Genomic DNA, 27815 nt, shown 5'->3' with positions numbered 1-27815 from the left:
ATCACAGAAATGTAGCAGTGACAATAATACTGTATGCTGTAATCGTACTGGGCAATTAGTGATACAAAAAACCTGTTTTATCCTGTGAATAAAAGTATATGTTTTTGTCAATGTACCATAATAACAGAAGCGAAACGCAATATTGTGTCAGGACAATTCACTATTTATGCACAATAAATAAAGGAGCATAGCGCGACAATTTCTGTTCAGCGCCAGACTTACTTGTAACCTATATCACCAATTATGTTATGAAAATGACGTATTAACTACAACAGCAGACTGACCTTCGTGTAAATGCTTGGAGCAGACTAACCTGTGAGCTGGAGTGTTCTGGGACGTTATATTTGATCTTTGAATGGCTGCAATCCAGGCCATCCATCGCGTCTTTGTTACTTCGGAAACATGGCTCGAACAATTTCTCTTCAACGACGTAATCCGATAACAACCGATCTCTTTACCCGTCGGCTTCCCGTGGCTGTCGTGTGACCGGCTATTGCAGTTAATAATACAACGGCTTCTTGACATTTTTGTGTTTCTTTTTATCGCTGTGATTTCAATTGAAAGCCTGCGTGCGCTAGTACCTCTTGCCACGAGTTCCCAGAATCCTTTGCGGTTCTACCCGTGAATGACGTCACATTTTCAATCTCTATATAATATGCGTGTTAAATTTTATATTTGGGGTAAAATATCAAGTCTTTTCAAGTAAACCGGTTCAAGTCCAATTCAAGTCCCAAGTCATTGGTGTAAAAGTCCAAGTCAAGTCACAAGTCTTAGAACATTTTTTCAAGTCAAGTCTAAAGTCATAAAATTAATGACTCGAGTCTGACTCGAGTCCAAGTCATGTGACTCGAGTCCACACCTCTGCTATTTCTGTCGTGCTGTCTGATCATTTCCTTTGTCCCACGCAACACTTACCTCATCTTTACTGCCAATGATAAGATCGTAACCTATGACAAAATAACATTAAACAGAAAAGTTAGTGTGAGGAAACTTTAGGTATTATGTGACAGAAATTTAAGCGACCAACAGAAGAGCCAGCGTGACAAAAGGAAGCTAACTGCAGATCTGAAACCAACATAATGAACTTACTGCTACTACTCATCCTCTCACTGACGACAGGTAAAAACATTACTAACACATACTTACAGATATCTCACACTAAGCAACACTACATATACATATGTGACACAGATGTCTGATTATCTATAGTGTTAACTGTATGAGAAGGGGTCCTACCTACTAAACACAGAAAATTCAATAACAGGACATAACAGGATACTAACATTTCTCTTTGATCTGCAGGTTGTGCTGCCTATGGTGATGATGAAGATGTTTTGATGGCATGCAAACAAGGATGGGTTCAATTCATCTGCAAATATCCTGAAGCAAATAAAAAATATGACCACGTCAATGTAGTTTTTCCCAATAGAACAAGCTTACGAAGCTCTCTGAAGGATGTTTGGGACAATAAAGGCAGATTTTCTCTGTACCATGATACAAAACATAAAACTCTCACGGTGGGCATCAGAGATCTTAAACAAGCAGACTTTGGGATATACAGATGTGAATTTGATCAAGGCTCAAACAGATCTCCTGTCAAAAAGAAATTGAAATCTGGTAAGAAATGTGATTATTATTGTTGTTGTTGATGTTATTAGTACAACACAAGAAATTAATAACTAAAATCAGATTTCCTCACCTGTATTTTGGTATTATATAGTTTGTTTCTATCACACAACATAAATCATAGTTTGGAAATGTAAAGATTTATTACAGATTACAGGTTAAACGCATGTTTACATTACTTTGTTTGTTTTTTAATCTCAGAAGTTACTTTACATCTCAGACTTTTGAAAGAAAATTTCACAGTTTGCTCGTGTCTTCATCTGTTTCACACCTTTGTCAGCACACGAGGAAGTTAAAAATGTTAAAGTAGTGTGTGACAAACGCTCTGGTGACAAAGTACAAGTTACATGTTGTGATATAATGAATGACATTCAAATACTTTATCGTCCTGCTTTGGGGGGTTTTGTCTTTATTTTTATACAGAAAACTGCCAGCAGCCATTTACTCAAACTGTGACCAGAGCAGCTAACATCAAGTGTGATTATCCAGATGATGATTTCAAGTCCGGGGTCCAGTTTTTCTGCAGAGGGGAGAATTTCACCTGTAACGATATTTTGTCAACAAAAGGTCAGAGGTTAAACGGGAAATTCAGACTCACAAACACCAACAGAGGCTTCAACGTGTCCATCAGGGATGTTTCCTCACAGGACGCTGGTGTCTACTGGTGTGGAGTGGGATCAAAGGATGGAAGCTACAGAGTTTCAGTCAGACAAATAAAACTGGAGGTTGAAGGTGCTGTAGGTTTATTATTAATCATGTATCATATATTTAAGTCCATATATCAAACCAATTAAAAAGTCCAGGAAACATTTTTTCAGGATCTAAGAGTCAAAACATTCTGGTGTGTTTCTGTGAAGGACCAGTGTTACTTTTGCTACCTGATGCATGTTTGATGTATGTCTTAATCTTTTGTTGGACAAATACAGTTAAATATAATTCTCACTGTTTGTTTATAGAGCCATCAAGAGCATCACCAACTTTCACACAGTCAGCTGTTGTTCCTCACGAGAGCTCTGGTAAGAATCTGTGTTTGTCCACAAAGGGAGTGATGACTTTGAAGTCTCTAACATGGTCATGCGGGCCCTGTGTGAGAGCACTTTGGGGAGACATATGTCCAGCAGAGTAAGTCTGTAGTCAGAGAAACCCACACTGGGCATGTGGTCATGAAATGTAGCAGCCTATACCACAGGCTGACATTTTAGTCCTCCAGTCAGATACTGCTGCTGCAAAGTGGTCTGCTATATTTATTTAAGGGTTTAGGCATGCCTAGATTTAGGAGAGCATATGCCCACACTCTAGGTGTAGACTGCCCTACTCGGGCCCAGATATGGCCCAAATTACACACAAGTGCTGGGACCCACAGTGCAGGTCACACATGTGTCTCTTGGTGCATTACCACCAGTGAATGGTATGGAGCGAGGACCACAATGCTGCTCTAAGGGTTTCACCAAATTCAACTGGTGTATTTATCTAAATTATATCTATGATGGGTCAGTGTTACTTTTGCTACCTGATGTATATTTGATGTATGTCTTAATCTTTTGTTGGACAAATACATTTAATTATAATTCTCACTTTTTTTTACAGAGCCATCAACAGCATCACCAACTTTCACACAGTCAGCTGTTGTTCCTCACGTGAGCTCTGGTAAGAATCTGTGTTTGTCCACAAAGGGTGTGACCACTTTGAAGCCTCTAAGCCAGCAGACATGGTCCTGTGGGTCTGATGTAAGAGTATGTCCAGCAGAGGTAGTCTGTAGTCAGAGAAGCCCACACTGGACTATGTCACAATGAAATGCAGCAGCGTATACCATTGGCTGCACATTTTAGTCCTTCAATTAAATATCGTTGCTGAAAAGTTCAAGGTGGTCTGGTACATTTATTTAAAATGGCCATAATCTCTCCTTTGTTTAGGCATCCCTGCATTTAGGAAGGCATATACCCACACTCTAGATGTAGACTGCTCCACTTAGGCCCAGATATGCCCCAAATCACACACAAGTACTGGGACTGGGCACATGTGTGACCACAGTGCAGGTCACACATGAGCCTCATGGTACCTTACCACCAGTGAATGGCATGGAGCGTGAGCTGAATTTAGATTAATTACAGCTCGATTCCTAAAAATGTTGTTTTGATTGAGCATCAAAGGGCTGTACAGCGGTTCCTCGTTTATCGCGGGAGTTCTAAAAATAACCCAGGACAGGTTAAATCCAGAAAGTAGCCAACTTCATTTTTTACAATTAATATAGATGTTTTAAGGCTGTAAAACCCCTCACGACACACTTTATACACTTTTCTATGACAGGCGTGAACATTTTCACACTTTTCTGTCTTGTTTAAACTCTCAAAGTTCAAACCTTAGTAGAAAAATAAGTCCAGTATTATAGAACGAAACCAAAGATCAAACCCTGTGTTCAGGTCCAGAACATGGGAACAGAGCAGCTGCCAGAGAATTCAGCATTAATGAATCAATGGTACAGATGTAGAGGAAGCAAGAAGAATGAGTTGAGTAAAGTTTGATTTATCTGACTGTTTTGTTTCGCTTAATGTGCCTTATAATCCGGTGCACCTAATGGTCTGAAAAATACGGTAATTTCTACTTTCCTTTAGCACGTCCAGAAGTCAGACTTTTTGTCTGATAGTTATCATCTTCCTCTGCTTTCAGCAGACAAAACGGTGCGAAAAGTTTCATCGACATTGTTGTGTTTGTTGGGGAGAAAACTTACAAACATACAGCACTGTACTTCAGAGTCACACTGCTAGCGATGGAAGAATTATGTAAATTTGACAAGCTGAACGCATTTTGTACTGAACAGGAGACACAGCACGGAGGAGATGCAGAACACAACGTGTTGTAAAAAAACAACAACAACAACCCATGCAAAATTGCACAAGAAAATCCGCAAAACAGCGAGGCCTCAAAAAGTGAACCGCTTTATAGTGAAGGACCACTGTATTGCCCAAAAATATGTTTAACAAAGTGAATATGAACTTAGTTGAACTCTAAACTGAGCTGATTCAATCTCACATAGAAAACTGAGTTTTAAGTTCCAGAACATTACAATTACAATGACTTTAATGTCTGTGTTGTTAATTAACACTTGGGAATCTACCAGGGATCAGTCCATTGTTTAGTCCACCTCAGCAGGTTAGCACAGAAAGAACTGGTGCAGATGCAAAAAGAGGTCATGCAAAGTCCACACAGAAAGATGGTCCAGTCCTGCTGTGAGACAACAGTGCCAGCTACTGCATCGAGTTTTTGAATTTTAAACATTATAAAGTCTCGCCTGAAATTAGAGCAAATGCAATAAGACAGTTGATTTATGAGATTAGCTAGACTCAGTAAGACTGTTTTGGTGATTGGTTGCGGAAAAGATGTTGACATTTTGATTTTATTTTGTTTCAACATGTGAACATATTATAAAAGTAAATGCTGAGTTTGAATCAGTAACTCTCTAAAGACAATTAAAAACTATATTTAGTCCCGTTAAGAATCTTAAAGTGATTTCAGACTCATCTTCACATAGTTTGAAACATGATGCCAGCTGGAACAGACATTTTTCCATCGGTGTCTAAAGTTTACACCCTTTTGTTTATTTTGCAGGTGTCTTCGAGCTGCTCATTACTGTAATGAAGTGTATAACTGTGCTGGTGCTTCTGGGAGTTTCAATCCTTATCTTCAAACGTGAGAATGTTCATTAATCTCTGTCAAATTGTAATTGTGTGACAGCAATAATGTGTGTGATGGTTATTATGTGTTGTTGAGCTAGAAATTCAGTAGTAAAAGTTTTAGGTAAAAATGTTTTACCTTATTTGCAGTTTTAAGTCCAATTTGTCTGAATAGCATTTATTATTAGGATTATGAATCAACTATTTCAACAACATTTTTCGTTCTCTTGTTGAAGGACTGTGTGTCCAAGGAGATACAGGAGCGCCTCCAGCAGCCAGAAGATGCAGCAAACTCAATTTGTGTCACTCCCAGCATTCCCACAGGTGTTGCTGCCTCACCACATTATGCTAGCATCAACTTTCAAAGCTGCTCTGGTAGTGAGCACTGAAACCCGGCTCCTCTGCCTGTAAATATATATTACAATCTTAAATTAAGCAAATTTCCAACCAACCAACTGTCTCTCAACCATCCAGACCAACAGAGCAGAAACACCACTCAGCAGTCAATGAGCCTGAGCAATAATAGACATAAGGACAGCTCTGCCACTTAGTCATTTTTGAGGTTATTTAATGTAAACAAATGTTGTACTCATTAATATCCATAGATTAACATGTAATTACAAACAAATCTGGGCAGTTTATAATGTGCCAGCTGGTTAACTGCTGCTGAATATAAGCAAAGATGATGGCAAAGCGATACTCGCCATGGAAGGATTTCTTGCTCCTGATAACGCTCCAGTGCTCTGTAGAAAAACCCCGCTCAAAAGCCTTACACACCTTGGCTAACTCCTTAACTCCAACATCCCTGCTCTCCTCCCTCTGGTGTTCATTGACCTGTCGCTCATTCAGTCTTAACTTAAATCCGACCTCGCATTTTAAAGAGCTGTACAAATTATTCGGACTAGTGTGTACCACCTCCAGGAGCACCGAAATTAGACTTTAAAGTCCACGATTTATAAGTTCATCCACCAGGATTAATGTAATTGGGCCTCCACTGAATCTTTCTTACTTTGAATTGTTGTTTGGCAGGAGACTGTGTGTTGGACCTACTTAAGGAAAACTTAGAGTAAGACCCAAGCTCAAGGAAAAGTTGCTTGGCCTGAATACTTTGCCCGAGGCCAGGAATTTCAGCAGCTTATGTTCAACCTGCAGAACTGTGCAGGTGGACAGAGGGAGGGACAGTATCTGGAGTGGGCAGTTAAATGGTAATGATAAATGGTCTGGTTCTTATATAGCACCTACTCTTTCTGAATACTCAAAGCGTTTTCTGTCTAACATTCATATACAATCATCATCTAAGTGTACGTTTGTGTCACAGAGGCCGAGATTTGCTACAAAAAATATTTTATAATAATGCATGTTTTAAATGGTCATGAAAGCCATTGTTCATATTTACATTTCATGTTGTGTTTTCCTTTTTCTTTGCTTCTGTGTATTGTGCTGGGTTTAATGTCACATCCTACTTTCTTATGTAGCCTAAATGTGAAGTTGCTTTAAAAAGAAAAAACAGGAATACATCATGTAGTTCACGTGTCTGTGTATTGTCACCACTGCTGTTGCCATGTTCCACAGTAATTAGAAAAACTCGTAGCTTCCTGCCGTTACCACTGATCAGCATTTAAGATCTGTGCAGGGCAGCTGAAACCCATTCAGTAATTATGCTGTCACCAGAGTTACTGAACTTCATTTTGGGGGGTGGTAATATTGGATGATGAATTAAGATGGAAATGTCATATTGAACATGTTAGAAAAAAGATGGTTAAAAATATTTATATTTCGAGTAATGTCAGAGATACTAGATTATAAGGCAATGCGTATTTTATATTTCTCACTAATTTCCCCCAATCTCAATTATTGTGTTGAAGTGTGGGGGAATACATATATAAGTAATATAAAACCTTTATACTTGTTTCAGAAGAAAGCGGTACGAATGGTTCATAATGTTAAATACAGAGATCATACAAATGAACTGTTTATAAAATTGAAATTGCTGAAATTAGAAGATTTGGTGAAATTACAGACATTATTAATTATGTTCAAGGCAAATAATAATACATTACCTCTTAAGTTACAAAGTTTGTTTGTATTGTGTTTAGGAAGTGGGGACAGTGAAGGAAGTTTTATTTTAAGCATTAGTCTACCAGGAACACAAATCACAGCAGCAGTCACCTCAAAGCACTTTATATTGCACAGTAGATACAATATTGTATTGTACAATAGTCCTTCTATTATTGTACAATTATAGATACAGAGAAAAACCCAACAATCATGTGACCCCCTATGAGCAAGCACTTTGGCGACAGTGGGAAGGAAAAACTCCCTTTTAACTCATTCACTGCCAGCCATTTTCAAATCAGGCAACTCCCCACTGCCAGGCTTTTTGAGCATTTTTACTCATTTTTGAAGAGTCACAGAAAACTGTGTGTTATGATCATATAAACGCTGAACCTACCAAAATGAAGAACAGACTCTCTTCTTTCATCCAAAAAAAAAAGCTTGTTTCTACCATTTTCCATTCTTTAGTAATCAGCTGTAGAAGAGAGGTGGGTTCCACCAAAAATGCCTGTTTTGACCAAAAAAAGGGAGAAAACGAGCTTTTTGTGAAAAATACATTTCAAGCAGAAAAGTGCCTTTGACACTAATATTTCTTGCTTTGTGACACCTCTAACATATAAAATAGTTTTTCACTTCTATAAAACAGAAATAACACTGAGAAAGGTTATGTTTTATCAAAACAATTTATTTACAAATATATGAAAAAATAAAATTCACTGACAAGCTGCCCGAGGTTGTATTCTGGCCCCTCCCATTGAAAAACTTAATTGACGTCTATAGACGTCAATGGCAGTCAACGTAAGTTTTTCAATTGACGTCTATAGACGTCAATGGCAGTGAATGAGTTAACAGGAAGAAACCTCCAGCAGAACCAGGCTCAGGGAGGGGCGGGGCCATCTGCTATGACCAGTTGGGGTGAGAGAAGGAAAACAGGATAAAGACATGCTGTGGAAGAGAAACAGAGATTAATAACTCTTGGTGGCGCTGTCACTTGGTGTTTGCTCGCTCTGCGGTAGAGTATCACTTCCTGTTCCTGCTCAAACACAGTGGTGTTTCTGAGTAGCTTATTTGCTTAGCAATTTAATTAACAACTTTTAAATACATTCTTTTTCATAGTATAATCTTCACGTGCTTCATCCGAAGCACACTTTCTGTGTACTCACTACCTAATTTATAGCCAAAGTATTCACTCACTTTCTCTGTACTGTTTCGCTAGCTTAGCCTAGCTCGTAGCCAACTCGTTAGCACCATGGCTACTTCACCTGTCCTTTCTGCACTTTCCTGCTCATTGTGTCAGATGTTTAGTTACTCCTCGGCCTCCTTTAGCAATAATGATATCTGTAACAAATGTAGCATATTTGCAGCTCTGGAGGCCAGGATTACTGAATTGGAGACTCGGCTTCGCACTCTTCATTCACCCATAGCTAGCCAGGCCCCTGTAGCTGGTGCAGCCGAAGATAGCATAGGCCCCGCTAGCTGTTCCCCGGCAGACGCCAAGCAGCTGGGGAAAGAGGGTGGGTGACGGTGAGGAGGAAGCATAGTCCTAAACAGAAGCCCCAGGTACACCACCAACCCGTTCATGTGTCTAACCGTTTTTCCCCACTCGGCGACACACCCGCCGGGGGTCAAACTCTGGTAATTGGTGATTCTGTTCTCAGACATGTGAAGCTAGAGACACCAGCAACCATAGTCAATTGTCTTCCAGGGGCCAGAGCAGGCGACATTGAAGGAAATTTAAAACTGCTGGCTAAGGGTAAACGTAAATTCAGTAAAATCATAATTCACGTCGGCAGTAATGATACCCGGTTACGCCAATCGGAGGTCACTAAAATCAATATTGAATCGGTGTGCAACTTTGCCAAAACAATGTTGGACTCTGTAGTTTTCTCTGGTCCCCTCCCCAATCAGACCAGGAGTGACATGTTAGACGGATATTCTTCTTAAATTGCTGGCTGTCTGAGTGGTGTCCCAGAAACGATGTGGGCTTCATAGATAATTGGCAAACCTTCTGGAGGGAACCTGGTCTTGTTAGGAGCAGAGATGGGCAGTAACGCGTTACTTGTAACGCGTTACTGTAATCTGATTACCTTTTTCAAGTAACGAGTAAAGTAAGGGATTACTATTGCAAAATCGGTAATTAGATTACCGTTACTTTCCCGTAGGAACGCTGCGTTACTGCGTTACTAAAACCGTGATTTTTTTTGCGAGAATGTCTCATGACAGTGACGTAAGCAAGTGCGACGTTGGTGACAGCAGCTGTGTGCAGATCAACAATGGATAATATATCGAGTGCGGGAGAGAGTATGAGCGTGCAGCGTTTAAAGTGTGGAAGTACTGACCTTACTTTGAGTTTGATTCCATAAAAAGTGACAAAAACATTAGCGTCCATCGTGCGTGGGAAGAAAACTTCTTTTTACAGCGAAAAAAAACCCCTAAACTTCCGAGCAAGCACCGAGTAGCTACGACGTGATGGGAAACTCACAGAGACACTCGCGCGGATTCTTCAACTGACCGCAGCACACCTACACCAGGGTAACCCTCCGCCTACCCTGCTCCTGCTTTACAGGTGAAAATAGAGCAAAAGGACCGCTGAGTCTTTGACTTTATTTATTTTCTGCTGTGTTTTACTTGCATCTGTTTGAAAGAGTGAGTGAAAACACAAAAAATATTTTATTTTATGTGCTGGAATGTGTAGAAAATAGGTTTAAATGTTAAACTAATTTATTCAAGTCAGAGAATGTTGCATATAATTAAATGTTTTGCTTGATGCATAAAGTTAAAAGATTAAAACTGATAAAACAAGTTAAAAAAAGAGACTTTTCCATTTGATTACATTTTGTATGATGGATTATGTAGAAAAAGTAGAATTGGGCTGAAAGATCTATCACTTTATCACCTCTTCAGGTTGTAAATCGTGTTTTTAAAAAGTAACTAAGTAACTAAGTAACTAAGTAATTAATTACTTTTGAAAATAAGTAATCAGTAAAGTAACGGGATTACTTTTTGGGGGGAGTAATCAGTAATTAGTTACTGATTACTTTTTTCAAGTAACTTGACCAACACTGGTTAGGAGAGACCGCATCCATCCCACTTTGGATGGAGCAGCTCTCATTTCTAGAAATATGGACAAATTTATTAAACCCCCCAAAATATGACTATCCAGAGTTGGGACCAGGAAGCAGAGTTGCAGTCTTACACGCCTCTCTGCAGCATCTCTCCTCCTGCTACCCACCCAAAAACCCATCTCCATAGATACTGTGTCAGCTTCCAAAAAGACAAAAAACAAACTAAAAACCAGCAACAAACAACTTAAACATAAATAATTACAAAGAAAGAACAATACAGTATCCACATCTGAACCAAAGAATAAAAAAACAGTTAAATGTGGATTATTAAATATTAGGTCTCTCTCCTCCAAGTCTCTGTTAGTACATGACTTAATAATTGATCAACAAATCGATTTACTCTGCCTTACAGAAACCTGGTTGCAGCAGGATGATTATGTTAGTTTAAATGAATCAACACCCCCGAGTCATTCTAACTACCAGAAACCTCGAAGCACAGGCCGAGGGGGCGGTGTGGCAGCAATTTTTCACACCAGCCTATTAATTAATGAAAGACCAAGACAGACTTTTAATTCACTTGAAAGCCTGAAAGCTTAGCCTCAGAAACCAGTCTTACTTGTTATCATCTATCGTCCACCTGGGCCTTACACAGAGTTTCTGTCTGATTTCTCAGACTTTATATCTAATTTAGTTCTGAGCTCAGATAAAATAATTATTGTGGGTGATTTCAACATCCATGTAGATGCTAAAAATGACAGCCTCAACATGGCCTTTAATCTGTTATTAGACTCAACTGGCTTCTCTCAAAATGTAAAAGAACCCACCCACCACTTTAATCACACTCTAGACCTTGTTTTAATATATGGCATAGAAACTGAACATTTAACAGTGTTTCCTGAAAACCCTCTCCTGTCTGATCATTTCCTGATAACATTTACATTTACAATAATTGATTACACAGCGGTGGAGAGTAGACTTTATCACAGTAGATGTCTTTCTGAAAGCGCTGTAAGTAAGTTTAAGAATATAATCCACCCACTGTTATCATCTTCAATGCCCTGTACCAACACAGAGCAGAGCAGCTATCTGAACGCTACTCCAACAGAGGTCGATTATCTTGTTAATAATTTTACCTCCTCACTACGTACGACTCTGGATACTGTAGCTCCTGTGAAAACTAAGGTCTCTAATCAGAAGTACATGACTCTGTGGTATAATTCTGAAACACGTACCCTAAAGCAGATGACTCGTAATCTGGAGAGGAAATGGCGTGTCACAAATTTAGAGGATCATCATTTAGCCTGGAGAAATAGTTTGCTGCTTTATAAGAAAGCCCTCCGCAAAGCCAGAACATCTTACTATTCATCACTGATTGAAGAAAATAAGAACCACCCCAGGTTTCTCTTCAGCTCTGTAGCCAGGCTGACAAAAAGTCAGAGCTCTTTTGAGCCAACCATCCCTTTAACGTTAACTAGTAATGACTTCATGAACTTCTTCGGTTTCTAACAAATGGTCAGCAGCCAGCTGGAGCTTAAGCAATCATAACACACAGTGGCGGTCCTAGCCTGTTTGGCTCCCTGGATTGTACATTAACATAAAACTGTTGTCGGAACCACACACACACATGAAGTACATATGTGTATGCATTGTATGCAAACGGCTACCAAACAGCCATCATAATACATCATAGAATGAGAACAGGACAAATCAACAATTGACAAGGACTAATTAATATTAAAATCATAATGTTTGGAGTTTAGTCTGTTACTGTTGCTATATTTACCATTTCTTCTTGGCGCAACTGTAACGCACATTATTTAGGGATTAATATTAAAGTATTCTGATTCTGATTGTTTCAGGATGAGCTGCCATTATCCATTGACACATCTGCTTGCATCTTTTGCTCGTTTCTCCTCTTCTTTTCTCTTTTTTCTAAACTGAGCACCTGATGACTTTGAACTTGTCTTGTCCATCTTCCATTGGTTTTAATTTCGCACTCCAGTATGAACACAAGTCCCCCAACTCCAGGATCACCACAACATAACCTAATAGACCTACTGTCATGGACCCGGGCCATGTGGGCCCGGTATTCTCGGTTTTTGTATGTTTTGTATTTCATCCCCTAGTCATGCCTTGGTTCCTAGGTTCTTCTGTTAAGATGTTCCTTATTTGGTTACCTCCTGTGTGCCCCTGTGTAACTGTGAGCCCTCGTGTTTTATTCCATGTCTTCCTCAGCCCGTTATGTCTGTGTTTTTCCCCGTGCTCTCTCTCCTCCTGTTTGAACCTCTGTACTTCCTGTTTGACTCTGCCTGTCTCCCGTCAGTGTTATGTTCACCCCGCCCTGTCTCGTTATGGTTATCTGTGTCAGCTGTGTTCCCCGTGTGTTCCCACTTTCCTCGTTAACCCTCTGTGTATTTCTGTCTGCGTCTCCCTCTGTTCGGCGTCGCGTTCTCCCTCATGTTGTGTGGATCTTCCTGTGTCTACCTGCGAGTGTTAGTTTACTTTTCCCCAGTTTAGTTTTGTATTTCCTGTGTTCTGCCGTGCCAGCATTAAAGCTGTGTTTCTCGAGTTCATCCCCGTGTCTGTGAGTTATGCATTTGGGTCCTCCTCCTGCTTGCCACACAGCGATCCATGACACCTACAGCTTAGTTCACAGATTCACTTTGTCTAAGGTTTATTTCTGGGAGTTCACACAACCCAGGATTCAAATCATGAATACATAATGGGCTTGGATTTACATCATTATAAATGAAATTTGCTCTATTTGGAAGCAGCCGCCCCCCCTCCCCTGTGTGAGACTTTAAATCATCAAACTGTAAATTATAAATTTTAAATTGTTATTGATGCCTTTACCCCGAGTCCTAAAGAGTATATTTATTTTCTTACGCTTCTTATATTTATTGTTTGTTTACTTGCATTGCTGTAACTGGAGCCTCGTCGTCTCGCCTCTCTATATACTGGATTGTATGTAGCAGAGATGACAATAAAGTTTACTGTGACTTCAGCAGCGAGCACGCGCACCGAGGGCTCTTGCGCTCACTTTTCGTGTATAGAATTTCGAGAAAACATCGGTGCAAATTATAAGTCTGTATCATGATGTCTGGTGTTTTCGTGTTTGTTGGTTTGTTTTTATTTTTGTTTTATTTTGCAAGTTGGTTATTAGATGCTGCCCCCGCCGCCCCGCCCTCTCCTCTCTGTGCAGCAAGCCGCAGGCGCACCTCACAAACGGAGGGCGCCCTTACTCCCAGCAAATGGGCGACAGAAAACCGATCGGTGCCTATGCCATTCCCAATATGCGCTGGCTGATGTTGGAGCAGCATAAGTACGAGCAATTTTTTATTTTGCCGATGACCATGATGCCGCCCCCCGCCACGATGCCGCCCCGGGCAACCGCCCGTGTCGCCCGTATCAAAAACCGCTACTGATAACACAGAAGAACAAATGAACACCACCACCCTGAGGTGTGGAGCAGTGAAAGAAATGCACAAAATTATAACCTGGGTCATAAAACTGTCTTGCAAATCCAAACTGGGAGCTGGTTCCAAAGAAGAGGGGCTTTTTGTGCCCCTGCCTTACTTCTGCCTTCTGTCTTTAGAATTATTCACCACATGTAAATCATTGGGGAAAATATGCTTCACTGTGGGAGAGTGGTTAGAGTTTTGCAAAAAGATTCAATAATATTTGCAAATTGTGTCTAACTATTGGAAAACTATTGCATGTCAAGAGTGGTTCTGTTTCACAGACCACTTATTTCCTGTTTGGTGCTAAAAGATGTAATGTATAAGAGGAGGAGTGTATGCTTAGAAAGTGCAAAGGGGAAGTACAGACAGAAAGTCAGAAGACTAAATTTTGACCAACAGACCGGAGAGACAAACTAACTGCAGATAAATAAGCCTTCAAACCCAAACCAACACGATGAAGTTACTGCTAATGCTCATCCTCCTACTTATATCAGGTGAGGAGATCAGAATACATATGATGCAATAATAATAACTATGTTGTAAATTGTTATGTTATGCATTTTTAATCTCTTTTGCATCATTGCCTCGAACAATTACCATTAATATACGATCCTCCTTCTGTGGAATTTGCCTGCAGGCCAAGCCTCTTCTGCTTCGACTCTGTTTTTATCTTTAGTCTTTACTCTCAGAGCTTTAAACACCACAAGACTGCAGCAGAAACTGATGAAATACTCGAGTATAATCAATCAGATTCTCCAGTTTCGTAATGATTGAGTTTTGATATTGATAAATATTTTAATTCACGCAGCAGCTTTCTGTTCTGGATTTAAATGCACTAAGTTTATTACTATAATTTAGAAGCTATTTTCAGTTCTTTTAAATTATAGTAACAAACCAAAGTAACCAAATTGTTACTTTAAGCTGTTAAACAGCTTTGTGTCACTGCTTGTCTTGATTGCCAATGTAGGGTCAATAATTCTAAATAAAGAAAGATACTTTGGGTGTGATCAACTCGCGTAACAGTGCACGGCCCAGAACTCACGCAACTCATATGACCAGAAATAGAAGAAACGTTTAGTATTTATATTCTGGATTTTTTTTTGTTACATTTATATAAAAAAAGATGATTGATGATGATGATGATGTCTTTAAGATGATTGCATCAACCCCTGTGATTATCTTACAATGACTGACATGATGTGAGTGTTTGTCTTTAGATTGTGAGTCAGAAACGAAGAGATTCACATCAGAATGGACCGAATTCACCTGCAACTGTCAAAAAACACCTGGAAAATGTCAAATGGTCCATGTAGCTGATCGTAGCTCAAAAACTGAAAAAAAGACTCTCAGAGTAATCCTCAAACAAGATGAGAACAAGGACCCCAAAAAGAATGATGACAAAAAAGAACTGCAATTTAAACTTGGTAAGAGACTCGCTTTAAAATTCAAGTGTTTTTATTTGTTGTTTGTTTGTTTTTACTGTATAAAACAATATTTTTATAAGAACCATCAACAATGAAAAAGACAAACAAAAAAGCTTCCAATAGTAAAAATTTTATCTGCCAATTCAAGAAATTACACTTATTATTAATGCACTATTTATTTTTTTAGAGACATTTTATTTACTTACTTACTCATTTCCTACAACCATTTTGTTAGAATTGTTTACGTTTTTCTTTGTTGTTTTCTTTGCAGAAGAAAATGGCTGTCCAAAGCAATTCAATCAAACTGCATACAAAACAGCTAAAACCACCATCAGATGCGATCATCCTGAAAATAAACCTGAGTTGTGGTTTTTCTGCAAAGAGAAATCTTCTGTCTGTAACAACATTTTATCAGACAGAATATCCTTTCACACAAACACATACAGTGTCTCCATCAGTAATGTGTCCAGTGAGGACAAGGGTGCCTACTGGTGTGGAGTAAAGTTCACTGAGAACAATCATCATGTCGCACTAACAAAAGTAAAATTGAAAGTCGAAGGTGAGTAAATTCACATGTTCAGCCCCCGAGGTCTAAATTTTAGGAAATGGCACAACTAAAATACTGTCTGCTGGCAAATTCTTTCTTTAGAGATTAAAAATTTCAAAAGAAGCCCAGTTGTTGGACAGAACTTCACTTACTGGTGTAAATACGACCAGACTGTCTCCTCAACAACAAAGTTCATCTGTAAGGGAGAAGATCCATCCATATGTCAAGCTCTCATAAACACCAGCCAGCCTGGTATGAACAACAGGTTTTTCATGACTGATAACATAAAAGAGAAAAACATCACGATAACAGTGAGAGAAGTAACATCAGCAGACAGCGGGACGTACTGGTGTGGAGCGGAAACAAAACAACAACGCAGCAACAAGTTCTTCAACAGACTGTCCCTGACAGGTGAGACGTGCTGTTTTATTCTGTGGCTGTCATCTGACCCGTGGTCATTAAGCACAAGACAGACATATGTTTTTTTTTTACCTATTTTATTATACATTATTCATAATAACTAGAAATAAACTGTATGAACCCTTAAACTGCATACTTACACAAACATAGTAACATACAAAAGTTTTATATGACAGGAAGCTGTTTGAGCTTTAAGATAGGAAAATAATAATAATAACTGTTTTTTACTCTCAGCAACAAAGCACAACGTTTTAAAAAATTACCAAGATGAATTTTTAAAAAGCTGTGACATTTAAGCAAGAGTGTCAATTTATTAACAAAACCATCCCACCAGAGATCACAACACAAGAAGAAATCAAAATAACAAACACAAGAAAAAACACTTTTAATTTGCAAACTTCAACAGATATTTTTTATTTTTTGCTTTCAGTACAACCAGCACCACCTTCATCCGCTACCCCTTTAACTACAACAACCACCACAACTGCTGAGAGTCATGGTGTGACAGTAGAGCTGGAGACAGATGGTAAGTCTGAAGATGTCCACGTTGTTTAGTTTTACCTTTTAACATCTGTAAAACTCATTTATTTCCTCAGGACATAAAGTTATGATACATGTGCGTGTTTTACATTTAATTTATGAATTCTATCATATGTAACATGAACCAAAGGCTCTGCTGCAAGTCGTTGTGAGATGTGTGATACACCCTGAAAATTCTGCTGTTCATAAGAAATGGGGAAGTTTCAAGATGGTCACACGTATAAAACATTCACATTGTTTTTATACTATTTTCTTTCAATTGTTCAACAAAGACAGTTTGAGACGTTTATGATGGAAATGTTTATTCTGGTTTTGTGTTGCAGTCATCTTTGGGATTACCACTGCTGTGATCATTGGCGTGGCTGTGTTTCTGATCGGTTTCTTCCTTATTTACAAACGTGAGAACATGCATTATTGCACATCATGAAACACAACTATATACAGGCTATTTTTACCCACATAAACACACCCATGTACTTCTCTATTTGTAATGTCTACTGCTAAAATTTCAAGTTAATAATAGTTTGAAAATTTCTATTTAAATCACACTGAACAAAACCAAATTACTAGAAAATACTCAACATGTGATTTTGCTTGTTCCCTAATTTTTCTTACTTGTTTCTGCCAGGAGTTTCATGTACAAAAAACAAAGGAATTAGTGCATCGCTGCAGCACGTCAAAGAGGTTAGTGTGAAAATGTCTTTAATATAACTGGTGCACAGAGTCTGACCCAGCAATCATGGATAATTGAACAGAGCTGCACACACGCAGATGTCGGCTTACAAAAGTGTTCTAGTCAGGCGTCTCTTATAAAGCTTCAAATGTTTTTCACATTATTGCAAGAAAGAAAAAAATGCTTTAATACATCTGAATGACAATTAAATTAATAACAGCAACTCAACACATCACAACTGAACTTCTTTGAGAATAATTTCAGAAAATATTTAAACTACAGTTTGAATTTGCTAAATGACATAATTTTTTATATATATATATATGTATATATATTAAAAATTATGAAGAGTTGGACAGCACCAGGGCCCGACATGGTTCACGCCTACTGGCTGAAGAAGCTAACTGCACTCCACGAGCGTCTGGCAGCACAAATGAACCAGCTGCTAGTTAACGAGAGACACCCGGAATGGCTAACTGAAGGCCGGACGGTCCTGATCCCCAAGGACCCCAAGAAGGGACCGGTCCCCTCCAACTACCGACCAATAACCTGCCTCAGTACTACATGGAAGCTCCTGTCAGGCATCATATCGGCTAAGATGAACAGGCACATGGGTCAATACATGAGCGGGACACAGAAAGGAATTGGCAAGAATACCAGAGGCGCAAAACACCAGCTACTGGTAGACAGAACAATCAGCCGAGACTGCAAGACCAGACTGACCAACCTGTGCACTGCCTGGATTGATTACAAGAAGGCCTATGACTCAATGCCCCACAGCTGGATACTGGAATGCCTAGAATTGTACAAGATCAATGGGACCCTAAGAGCCTTCATCAGGAACTCAATGGGGATGTGGCGTACAACACTAGAGGCCAACTCCAAGCCCATAGCACAAGTCACCATCAAGTGCGGGATCTACCAAGGAGATGCTCTGTCCCCACTGCTGTTCTGCATAGGCCTGAACCCCCTCAGTGAGATCATTAACAAGACTGGCTACGGATACCGACTACGGAACGGAGCAGTTGTCAGCCACCTCCTGTACATGGATGACATCAAGCTGTATGCCAAGAGTGAACGAGACATCGATTCACTGATCCACACTACCAGGCTATACAGCAATGACATTGGAATGTCGTTCAGACTGGAGAAGTGTAGTCGGATGGTAACAAAGAGAGGGAAGGTAGTCAGAACTGAGGGGATTGAACTACCAGAAGGCAACATTGCAGACATAGAGGACAGTTACAAGTACCTGGGGATCCCGCAGGCAAATGGGAACCATGAAGAGGCCGCTAGAAAAGCTGCAACCACCAAGTACCTGCAGAGGGTCAGGCAAGTCCTGAGGAGTCAGCTGAATGGTAAGAACAAGATCCGGGCCATCAACATCTACGCCCTGCCCGTGATCAGGTACCCTGCTGGGGTAATAGGCTGGCCAAAGGAGGAGATAGAAGCCACTGACATAAAGACAAGAAAGCTCCTTACCATGCATGGAGGGTTTCACCCCAAGTCCAGCACCCTGAGGCTGTACGCTAAGCGGAAGGAAGGGGGCCGGGGACTGGTGAGTGTCAGCACCACAGTCCAGGATGAGACAACGAACATCCAAGAATACATTGGGAAGATGGCCCCAACTGACCGAGTGCTCAGTGAATACCTCAGGCAGCAGAAACCCAAGAAAGAGGAGGGAGACGAGGAACCATCATGGAAGGACAGGCCCCTGCACGGTATGTACCACCGGCAGATAGAGGAGGTGGCTGATATCCAGAAATCCTACCAGTGGCTGGACAAAGCTGGACTGAAAGACAGCACAGAGGCACTAATCATGGCAGCACAAGAACAAGCTCTGAGCACAAGATCCATAGAGGCTGGGGTCTATCACACCAGGCAAGACCCCAGGTGCAGGCTGTGTAAAGATGCCCCAGAGACAATCCAGCATATATATATATATATATATATATATATATATATATATATATATAAAACTGATGACTTTTTATCTTATTAGCCATTCTGAGTATAATTTGCATGTATATTGTTAATTTTTCGGATGCTATGTGTTGTTTTTTAACTTAATTTTTCATCGCATTCAATTGCAGGACTCTGCCTATGAGGAAATCCAGGAGCGCCTCCAGACGCCAGGAAATGCAGTGGATTCGATTTATGTCACTGCCGGCATGCACACAGATGTCACCTCAGTACATTACTCTACCATCAACTTTCAGAGCCACTCTCGGGAAGCTGGTGGTGAGGAAGTGAATCCCAGCACGTCTGCCTGTGAATATTCTACTGTGGATTTCAGAAAATGTCCAGATAACTCAACCATCACTCAAGCATCCAGACCAGCAGAGGAGAATCTCTACTCAGCAGTCAATGAGCTAGAGCAAATACGAAAATAAGATCAGCTCTGTCAGGAATTTCTAGATGATTTCAGCATTATACATCCAACTTGTAGAATTAGTTTTAGTGAAAATGTGTTAATGTGATGTTATGATTAAATAACGTTAAATATGACTCAGGGGTTCAGCAACTTGTCTTAGGATGTTGAAAATTTGGTTCAGAATGAAGAGTTAGTAAAACAAACTGTAAAACTATGTAGCTGCAAAAACCGCGTATAACCACGAGGAGAGAGAGGTTTTGACTGACTGCTATAGATAGATAGATAGATAGATAGATAGATAGTTAGTAGGGGTGCAACAATACACAAAATTCATGGTTCGGTTCGATACTTTGGTGTCATGGTTCGATATTTTTTTGATACAAAAAAATGTTCATGACTTTTTAATTATTATTTGATTAGTCAGTCTAGACTCAATGCTTGAGGTAGTTAAGCTGAGTGATAATGTTGTGTGTGTGTATTTGTGTATGAGTGTGTGTGTGTGTGTGTGTGTGTGTGTGTGTGTGTGTGTGCGCGCGTGTGTGTGTGTGTGCGCGCGTGTGTGTGTGTGTGTGCGCGTGTGTGTGTTTATCAGTCCAGTCCCTTTTTGTTGAGGAGACGGATGGCTTGTGGAAAAAAGCTGTTGCACAGTCTGGATGTGTGTGCCCGAATGCTTCGGTACCTTTTTCCAGATTTTTAGGTTTTGTATTGTTGATTGTAATTTATGCTTAGAAATATTTAACCATATATGCTTAGAGGTGTATAATCAATTGTGTAGTGATAGGATGTGTGATCTTTAGCAGGCTGCAAAGGCTTGGTGTGTATTCCACACTGGAATGCACACCTACATCCTGGGAGCATGGGAAGAGGTCGTACCTTGTTTTATTGTTTTATGGTAGGATTAACGTAGTTGAGTCTAAGTGCCTTTTACATATAGATGAACTGTTGGATTTTCCAGACCAGCAGGTTAAGGGAAGTTGTTTATGGGGTCACACTCTGACCCCACGCACACACACACACACACACACACACACACACACACACACACACACACACACACACACACACACACACACACACACAGTATTCTTTGTTCACATGTATACCTATGTAAGATGTTATATGTTAATGACCCTATGCATGTTCATGTAACCACAATAAAAGGAGTGCTATGGGGAACCTGGCTGAGAGTCTGACGGAGGTCAAGTGGTGGAACGACACTTGGCTCCAGGCAGGTCTCCCTCATGCATGAGTAACAAGAAGAACTTTGCCTACTTGGTGTTCAATGCTTTTGCTGTGTTTTTTAATTGTCTCGTTCCAGCGGTGGGCCTGTGCTAGACGGACCCAACACAGATGGTAGGAGTGTGAAGAGTGTGTGAGAGGGGTGTGTCCGATCAGCCACAATGCTGGTGGCTTTGCGAATACAGCGTGTAGTGTAGATGTCCTCAATAGAGGGGAGAGAGACCCCGATGATCTTCTCTACTGTTCCCACTATCCGCTGTAGGGTCTTGCGGCACAGTTCCCAAACCAGACATTGATACAGCCACTCAGGATACTCTCGATAGTTCCTCTATAGAAGGTTGTCAGGATTGGTGGTGGAAGCTGGGCCCTTCTCAGTCTTCTCAGAAAGAAGAGACGCTGTTGGGCTTTCTTGTGCAGGGAGCTGGTGTTGAGGGACCAGCTGAGGTCCTTCTCCAGGTGGACACCCAGGAATTTGTTGCTGTCGACGATCTTCACAGAGGAGCCGTTGATGCTCAGCGGTGAGTGGTCGCCTCGTGTCTTCCTAAAGTCAACAACCATCTCTTTTGTCTTGTCAACATTCAGAGACAGATTGTTGTCTTTACACCAGTCCGTTAGCCTCTGCACTTCCTCTCTGTACGCTGACTCGTCGTTCTTGCTAATGAGACCCACCACGGCCGTGTCATCAGCGAACTTAATGATGTAATTCGAACTGTGTGTTGCTACACAGTCATGAGTCAGCAGTGTGAACAGCAGAGGACTGAGCACACAGCCTTGTGGGGCCCCAGTGCTCAGTGTGGTGGTGCTGGAGGTGCAGTTCCCGATCCGTACTGACTGAGGCCTTCCGGTCAGAAAGTCCAGGATCCAGTTGCAGAGGGAGGTGTTCAGGCCCAACAGGCTCAGCTTTCCGATCAGTTGTTGGGGGATGATCGTGTTGAATGCTGAGCTGAAATCTATGTACAGCATTCAAACATGTGTATCCTTCTTTTCCAAGTGTGTGAGGGCAAGATGGAGTGCAGTAGAGATGGCGTCGTCCATTGAGTGGTTATGGCGGTACGCAAATTGCAGTGGGTCCAGTGAGGGGGGCAGCAGGGTCTTGATGTGTCTCATGACGAGCCGCTCGAAGCACTTCATGATGGTGGGTGTAAGTGCAACAGGACGGTAGTCGTTGAGACAGGACACAGAAGACTTCTTGGGCACGGGGACGATGGTGGTGGCCTTGAAGCACGTGGGAACGACAGCACTGCTCAGAGAGATGTTGAAGATGTCGGTGAGAACATCTGCCAGCTGTTCAGCACATTCTCTGAGCACTCTGCCTGGGATGTTGTCTGGTCCAGCAGCTTTACCTGGTCGTTCGGAGGAGAGGTGGACTTCCTCGCCGCCACGTCGTTCTGCCTGTCGAACCGAGCGTAGAAGCTGTTCAGCGCATCTGGGAGGGAGCCGTCACCGTCACAGGCAGGTGATGTCATCCTGTAGTTAGTGATGACTTGTAAGCCCTGCCACATGCACCGTGTGTCGCCGCTGTCCTTGAAGTGGTTGTGGATTCTCTGGACGTATACACGCTTCGCCTCTCTGATGGCCCGAGAAAGTTCGGCCCTAGCTCTTCTAAGCGCCACCTTATCTCCCGCTTTGAAGGCAGAGTCTCGGGTCCTCAGAAGTGCACGCACTTCCGCAGTAATCGACGGTTTCTGGTTGGGTCGTGAGATGATGGTCTGTCTTGCTAGTTTGCGCTGCGCTCAGTGGATCTGCACTTGACAGTGCAGCCTAGGCGAAGTAGTCGAATGCAGATCCACTGAGCGCTCAACACAGACAGCATTGTCAGAAGAAAAGTTGATAAAATAAATTTAAAAAATTGCATTGTTCGATACATATGCGTACCGAACCAAAAGCACTGTATCGAACGGTTCAATATCGATACGAGTATTGTTGCACCCCTAATAGATAGATAGATAGATAGATAGATAGATAGATAGATAGATAGATTTTAGTTGGACAGGGTGGGATTAAGTGAGCGTATGCTTCTTCATATTTCTTTTTGACACCTCTGCTTTACATAATAGATTTTTTAAGATGAATGTCATTTGGTTTTTTGCTTTTGAACCACAGATTCACGACAGGGTCATTCCTGCTGTGGCTCCCTGTTTGTATGTGATGGTGTTGTTACTGTTTCAAGTCACTTCAAACAAATCGTGCTACAACAAGTCAGCTAAGCTGTTATTAAACTGTTATTGAGTTGACATCTTTATTTACTCTTACTGACTGGGGGAAAAGGAGCAATGGATCATGAAGAAAAATCTGTTTTGTTGTTATGTGTTATGTTAGTATGTCGCTGTGCATTTATAAAATCTGAATGCATGACTACTCATATTCATCTATGTCATGCAACATTCAAATCACATTTGCTCTACGCTGCATAAATTCAAGCCAGTGATGAAGAACCAAAAACTGCAGTTCCTCTAATGACCACCTGACGTTGTCTAGATAGAGATTGGTCACCAAAGACGTCTGTGTTAAAACACTCAACTTTACAGAAGAAATAAAGATGTTTTGTTTGCTAATGTCACATTGAGAATGATACTCAAGGAAGATTAATACAACTGAAATATTTAATATACTATAACAGTATTTCTGATGATAATTAGCACGGCCCACAGCAGGCGTTTTGTGTTCTGCTGAAGCTCCTCGAAGACAAACTGTCAGCTTTTGCGTTTTTTCAACAAAACATTTTATTTTAAGCTTGTTGTTCATCATCAGCATCTTGGTAGCAAGCTAACCACCCAGCTCTAGGTATAAGTAATCACTTATGCCAACTTATACACAACTGGCTGCATGTGGATTTATAAAAAAGTGTGCGTGTGTGTGTGTGTGTGTGTGTGTGTGTGTGACTGCTCTAAAATGTACAGCATATGCAGCCTTTTGTTACCATCTCTCGCTGCATTCAGAATAAATGTTCTAAACAAGTGAATGCATTTGTTTTAAAATTCTGTATCTGTCCTCTTGAATTTTGATTTTTCTTTCTATCACATGCTTGTGTCTGTAATTATGGAATAATTTAAGGTATTTGCAGTTCATCTTTTAGTTCGAAATGAAGTCATCGTTGTTGCAGCTACCTCTCCAACACTGCCTTCTTCCAGAGTTAGACCACATTCTACTTTAACCTTCTGTTCATCTAACCTCAAAGCAAAGAACCAGGCACAGAGTGTTTTCAGAAGAAACTGCAACACAGTGGGATGTTGTGAAAAAAGATTGCATAACCAGTGTGTCATAGACTTCCTGTTATTTTCTTTCTCTCATACACCACATCATGTATACAATGAGAGGATGCAAAGTATGATGAGAAAAGAGTTGCGTTCAAAAGAAAATTAAGAACAATTGAGAGAAATTTACGAAACAACACTGGCGAGCGACAGACTGAAGAGACAAAGTGACCGAAGGAAACTAACTGCAGACTTCCAAAACCAACACGATGAAGTTCCTGCGACTCGTCGTCTCTCTGATGACAGGATCACTAAAGATCCTGTATATGCATATATATGTTTACTATATTTCAGTGTCTGAACTCTACAAGTCCTATCTGTATAAGAAGGACGTCTACAACCAATTGAAGTTCTCAGACACACAAATTCAATAACTGTACATCACATTTCTCTTTGCTCTGCAGGTTATGAGGCCTTCTTTGAAGTGGCTGCATATGCAGCATCATGGGTTCAATTCAGCTGCAGATAACCAAAAACAAATAAAAAAAATATGATTATATTGATACATTTATTCCCAGCAGAACAACCTTAGCAAGCTCACAGAAGGATGTGTCAGAAAATACAGGCTGATTTTCTCTGTAACATGAAAAAAAAATAAAAATCTCAAGGTGGTCATTAAACATCTTGAACAGGCAGGTCGTGGGTACTACAAATGTATTTTATCAAAGATCAAACTTATGTCCTGTCATTAAGAACATGTTATTGGAACCTGGTAAGAAATGTGTGGATGTTGTTAAGAAGGAGTAGTAGTAGTGATAGTAGCAGTACATGTGGTGTTTAACTATTCTTTAGTAGCTAAAAAGAACAATAAACAGTTCCAATATAATGAAAACCTTTCGCTTAGTGTAATCAGTCAGAGCTCGCTGAAAGAATTCGGATCATCCTTTCTGGAACTAAAAACTGAAACTCAGAGTTACCATCTTTTGACTTCCTCAAGTTTAAATTTACACTTACAATTTGTTGAAGCTGCTTTCTGGAACACAGCCCCGGTCTTCAGCTCTCAGAAATCTCTATTACAAACATTTCATCAGGTTTACCAGCTAAAGTGGATCTGTTATATGTTTTTGTGACTTTTTTCACATACATGTAAACATGTATGCTCTTGAATACCATTCTGGTCGTTTAGTTTTGGAGTAACCAACCAAATCAACAGTTCACTGCACAACCTCATCAGCTGGCACAGAGTCAACTGTTGGTTGTTTTTGAGGCCTAAAGACTAATATTGCATTAGATATATGACCAAAGTTTAAACAATAGTATGAATCTACTTTTAAACTGGTGCATGTTCATAATAAACACTGCCAGCGTTTTAAATAATGAGAAGGTTCAGGTCTCAGACTGTTCTACAAACTGTTTTAGGAGGGTTTATTTTCTAATATTGGAGCAGCATGTCACAGAGTTTTCATTCCTAATGTAGTAAAGTGTGAGTGGAAGTGTAGAAGGCATGCTTTTGTTTACCCAGTTAGTCCAAAAGGGAACAGAAATCTGAAAAACATGATCTGTCTCGCCTCTGATGCACAGAAGCCCCACCCACTAACAGTTCAAGACTTCCTTAAAAGGAAAGCTGTCTTAAAGGGGGAGGAGCTAAATAGTTTCTTTCAGATAGAGCATAAACTAAATCAAGTCTCCATAAGCAGCACTGTAAACAGACTGATTACATTCATCCATTCAGTTTCTAAAACTACGTATTCAGGGTCTCAGAAGGCCGGGGCCTCTACCCAAGCTGAGGGTATTTGAATTTGATCTGTAAAACATGCTCTACTAGAATATATCTGCATAATTTTTAAAATATGGAGCAAAATGCATCTCCTTCAAAGCAGAGTATTGATGATAGATTGATTAAATATGGATTGATTTCTATTTCTGGTTTTGTCCACAGACCCGGGGTCTGTGATTTCAGTTGTGGTTCACTGTCTGCATGTGCTGATGTTGCTGCTTATAGTCATCACATGGTTTGTCTTCAGATATCTCTGACATTTTTTCAATTTCGGAAAATCATTTATAATAAGATCTTTCTCATTTTATTTTACATACAATCACAAAATCAAAAACATAAAATGCAGAAATTATTGCATGGTTCATGCTAAATAGAAATGAGGATTTGTGGCCAAAATCATTAAAATACAATGATAAAACCTTTCTTTTTTTAATGTGTCTGAAGAGGAATGGAGCACAAAGGAAAATAAATGAGCTAGTGTGTAGCATAAAATTGTACTACATAATATCTACACAAAAAAGCACAGCACAGTACCACACTCAGTGAAAATTCACCATCCAAGGCTGAAAAGTTAAGCCAACACAAGTACCAAAAGCTGCAGCTCCTCTAATGACTAATTCAGGTTTTCTCCAAATAGACTCCTGTGTTAAACCTCTCAACTTTATGGCAGAAGATGGAGACCATGGTCATGGTCTCCACAGCTTAATGTTACCTTTAACACATTTTTTTCTATTCCCTTTTTACTTGTACGTTGCCTTTAAGCATGTTCAGTATGTGTTTATGTATTGCTCTGGCCCTGATTATATGAAACTAGCATTTACATAAATCATTTCATTAGTTAAAAAGCAGAGAGATGCCAGTTAACACAACTTTCATCTGAGAGAAAGATGTCGCTGCTACTAGTACTGTTCAAAGAGGCAGACGAACATCTTAGATCCAACATTTAACTGCTGAAGATTAATAACATTTAAATTAGAAATATCTTTGACAAGTATTTCTGTGGATAGTTAGCGAGGCCTGCAGCACAGGTGGTCCTTCTGTTGTCTCGAAAACTTGCTAAACAGTTTTTACATTTAATTGACAAGTTTTATTTAAAACCTGTAATTTACTTCAGAGCAACACACTTTACACCTTAATAAGAAGTGAAAAGCCAACAGATCTAAAACATGTAGTAAATATAGGCTTTTGTCAGCAACACTTGCTGTTTTAAAAAATGAATATTATAAAATGTGAACACACATTTATTTTAGTCTGTGAGTCACTGGCTTTAGTTTCTTCTTAAATATTGTTTTTCTGTGTGACATTATTTCACACATCATGGAGCAATTCATTTGTGCGTCCTTTCATAATGTACAAAATGGATTTTTATTAATAAATTAACTCCTCTTTTTTTCATTACATTGGAGCTTTTATTTGTGTGTGTGTTTTGGGTTTTTTAGGGCCTCATTTAACCATCTGAGGTGGGATTACATCAGATTGACTTCAGTTTGTGGAGAGCTCAAAGTGGCTAACACTTCACTTTTCTGAGTGAAATTCTAGCAGTCGTAGCGTACAGCCTGGACAGACTTCTACAAGTCTCAAAGTACACAAGCTTTTTTGCGCCACAGACCGGAATTTACAGAGAATTACTGGCAGCTGTGGTTGCCAGAATTTCACGGTGAAAGATGAACTGTAAATGTAGAACACAAAACGGTATCCTATTTTGGTAAAAATTAAAAGCACGGTATGTTTCGAGTAATTAACATACAG

General features: G+C 40.1%; 1 protein-coding gene and 1 long non-coding RNA gene across 2 annotated transcripts; one reads left to right on the top strand and one right to left on the bottom strand.

Moving 5' to 3' along the window:
- Nucleotides 1-1079: 1079 nt before the first annotated feature.
- Nucleotides 1080-20422, top strand: LOC146710341 (uncharacterized). Its single transcript, XM_085457988.1, has 13 exons — nt 1080-1119; nt 1303-1617; nt 2050-2358; nt 2669-2748; nt 3300-3353; nt 5534-5672; nt 15096-15302; nt 15574-15861; nt 15952-16260; nt 16700-16795; nt 17133-17207; nt 17438-17493; nt 19576-20422. Exons 1-13 carry the CDS (start codon nt 1080-1082, stop codon nt 19873-19875), a joined length of 2268 nt encoding a protein of 755 aa, XP_085314114.1. The 3' UTR covers nt 19876-20422.
- Nucleotides 20423-20472: 50 nt separating this feature from the next.
- LOC146710340 (uncharacterized) lies at nt 20473-20746 on the bottom strand. The gene is made up of 2 exons (XR_014920594.1): nt 20698-20746; nt 20473-20666 (listed from the first exon to the last, which is right to left on the bottom strand). It is a non-coding gene; the product is annotated as an uncharacterized LOC146710340 (long non-coding RNA).
- Between the last annotated feature and the right edge of the window lie 7069 nt (nt 20747-27815).

Source organism: Copadichromis virginalis, linkage group LG5, assembly GCF_057382275.1.
Source record: "Copadichromis virginalis isolate Kocher_CV1m ecotype Utaka linkage group LG5, C_Virginalis_male_GT1.1, whole genome shotgun sequence".
Taxonomy (NCBI): domain Eukaryota; kingdom Metazoa; phylum Chordata; class Actinopteri; order Cichliformes; family Cichlidae; genus Copadichromis; species Copadichromis virginalis.
This window is presented reverse-complemented; position numbering and strand designations above follow the sequence as displayed.

Coding starts and splice junctions, on each gene's coding strand:
- LOC146710341 (XM_085457988.1), top strand. CDS start 1,080: ATGAACTTACTGCTACTACTCATCCTCTCACTGACGACAG. Junction 1,618..2,049: donor CAAAAAGAAATTGAAATCTG/GTAAGAAATGTG, acceptor ATTTTTATACAG/AAAACTGCCAGCAGCCATTT. Junction 5,673..15,095: donor CAACTTTCAAAGCTGCTCTG/GTAGTGAGCACT, acceptor GTTTGTCTTTAG/ATTGTGAGTCAGAAACGAAG.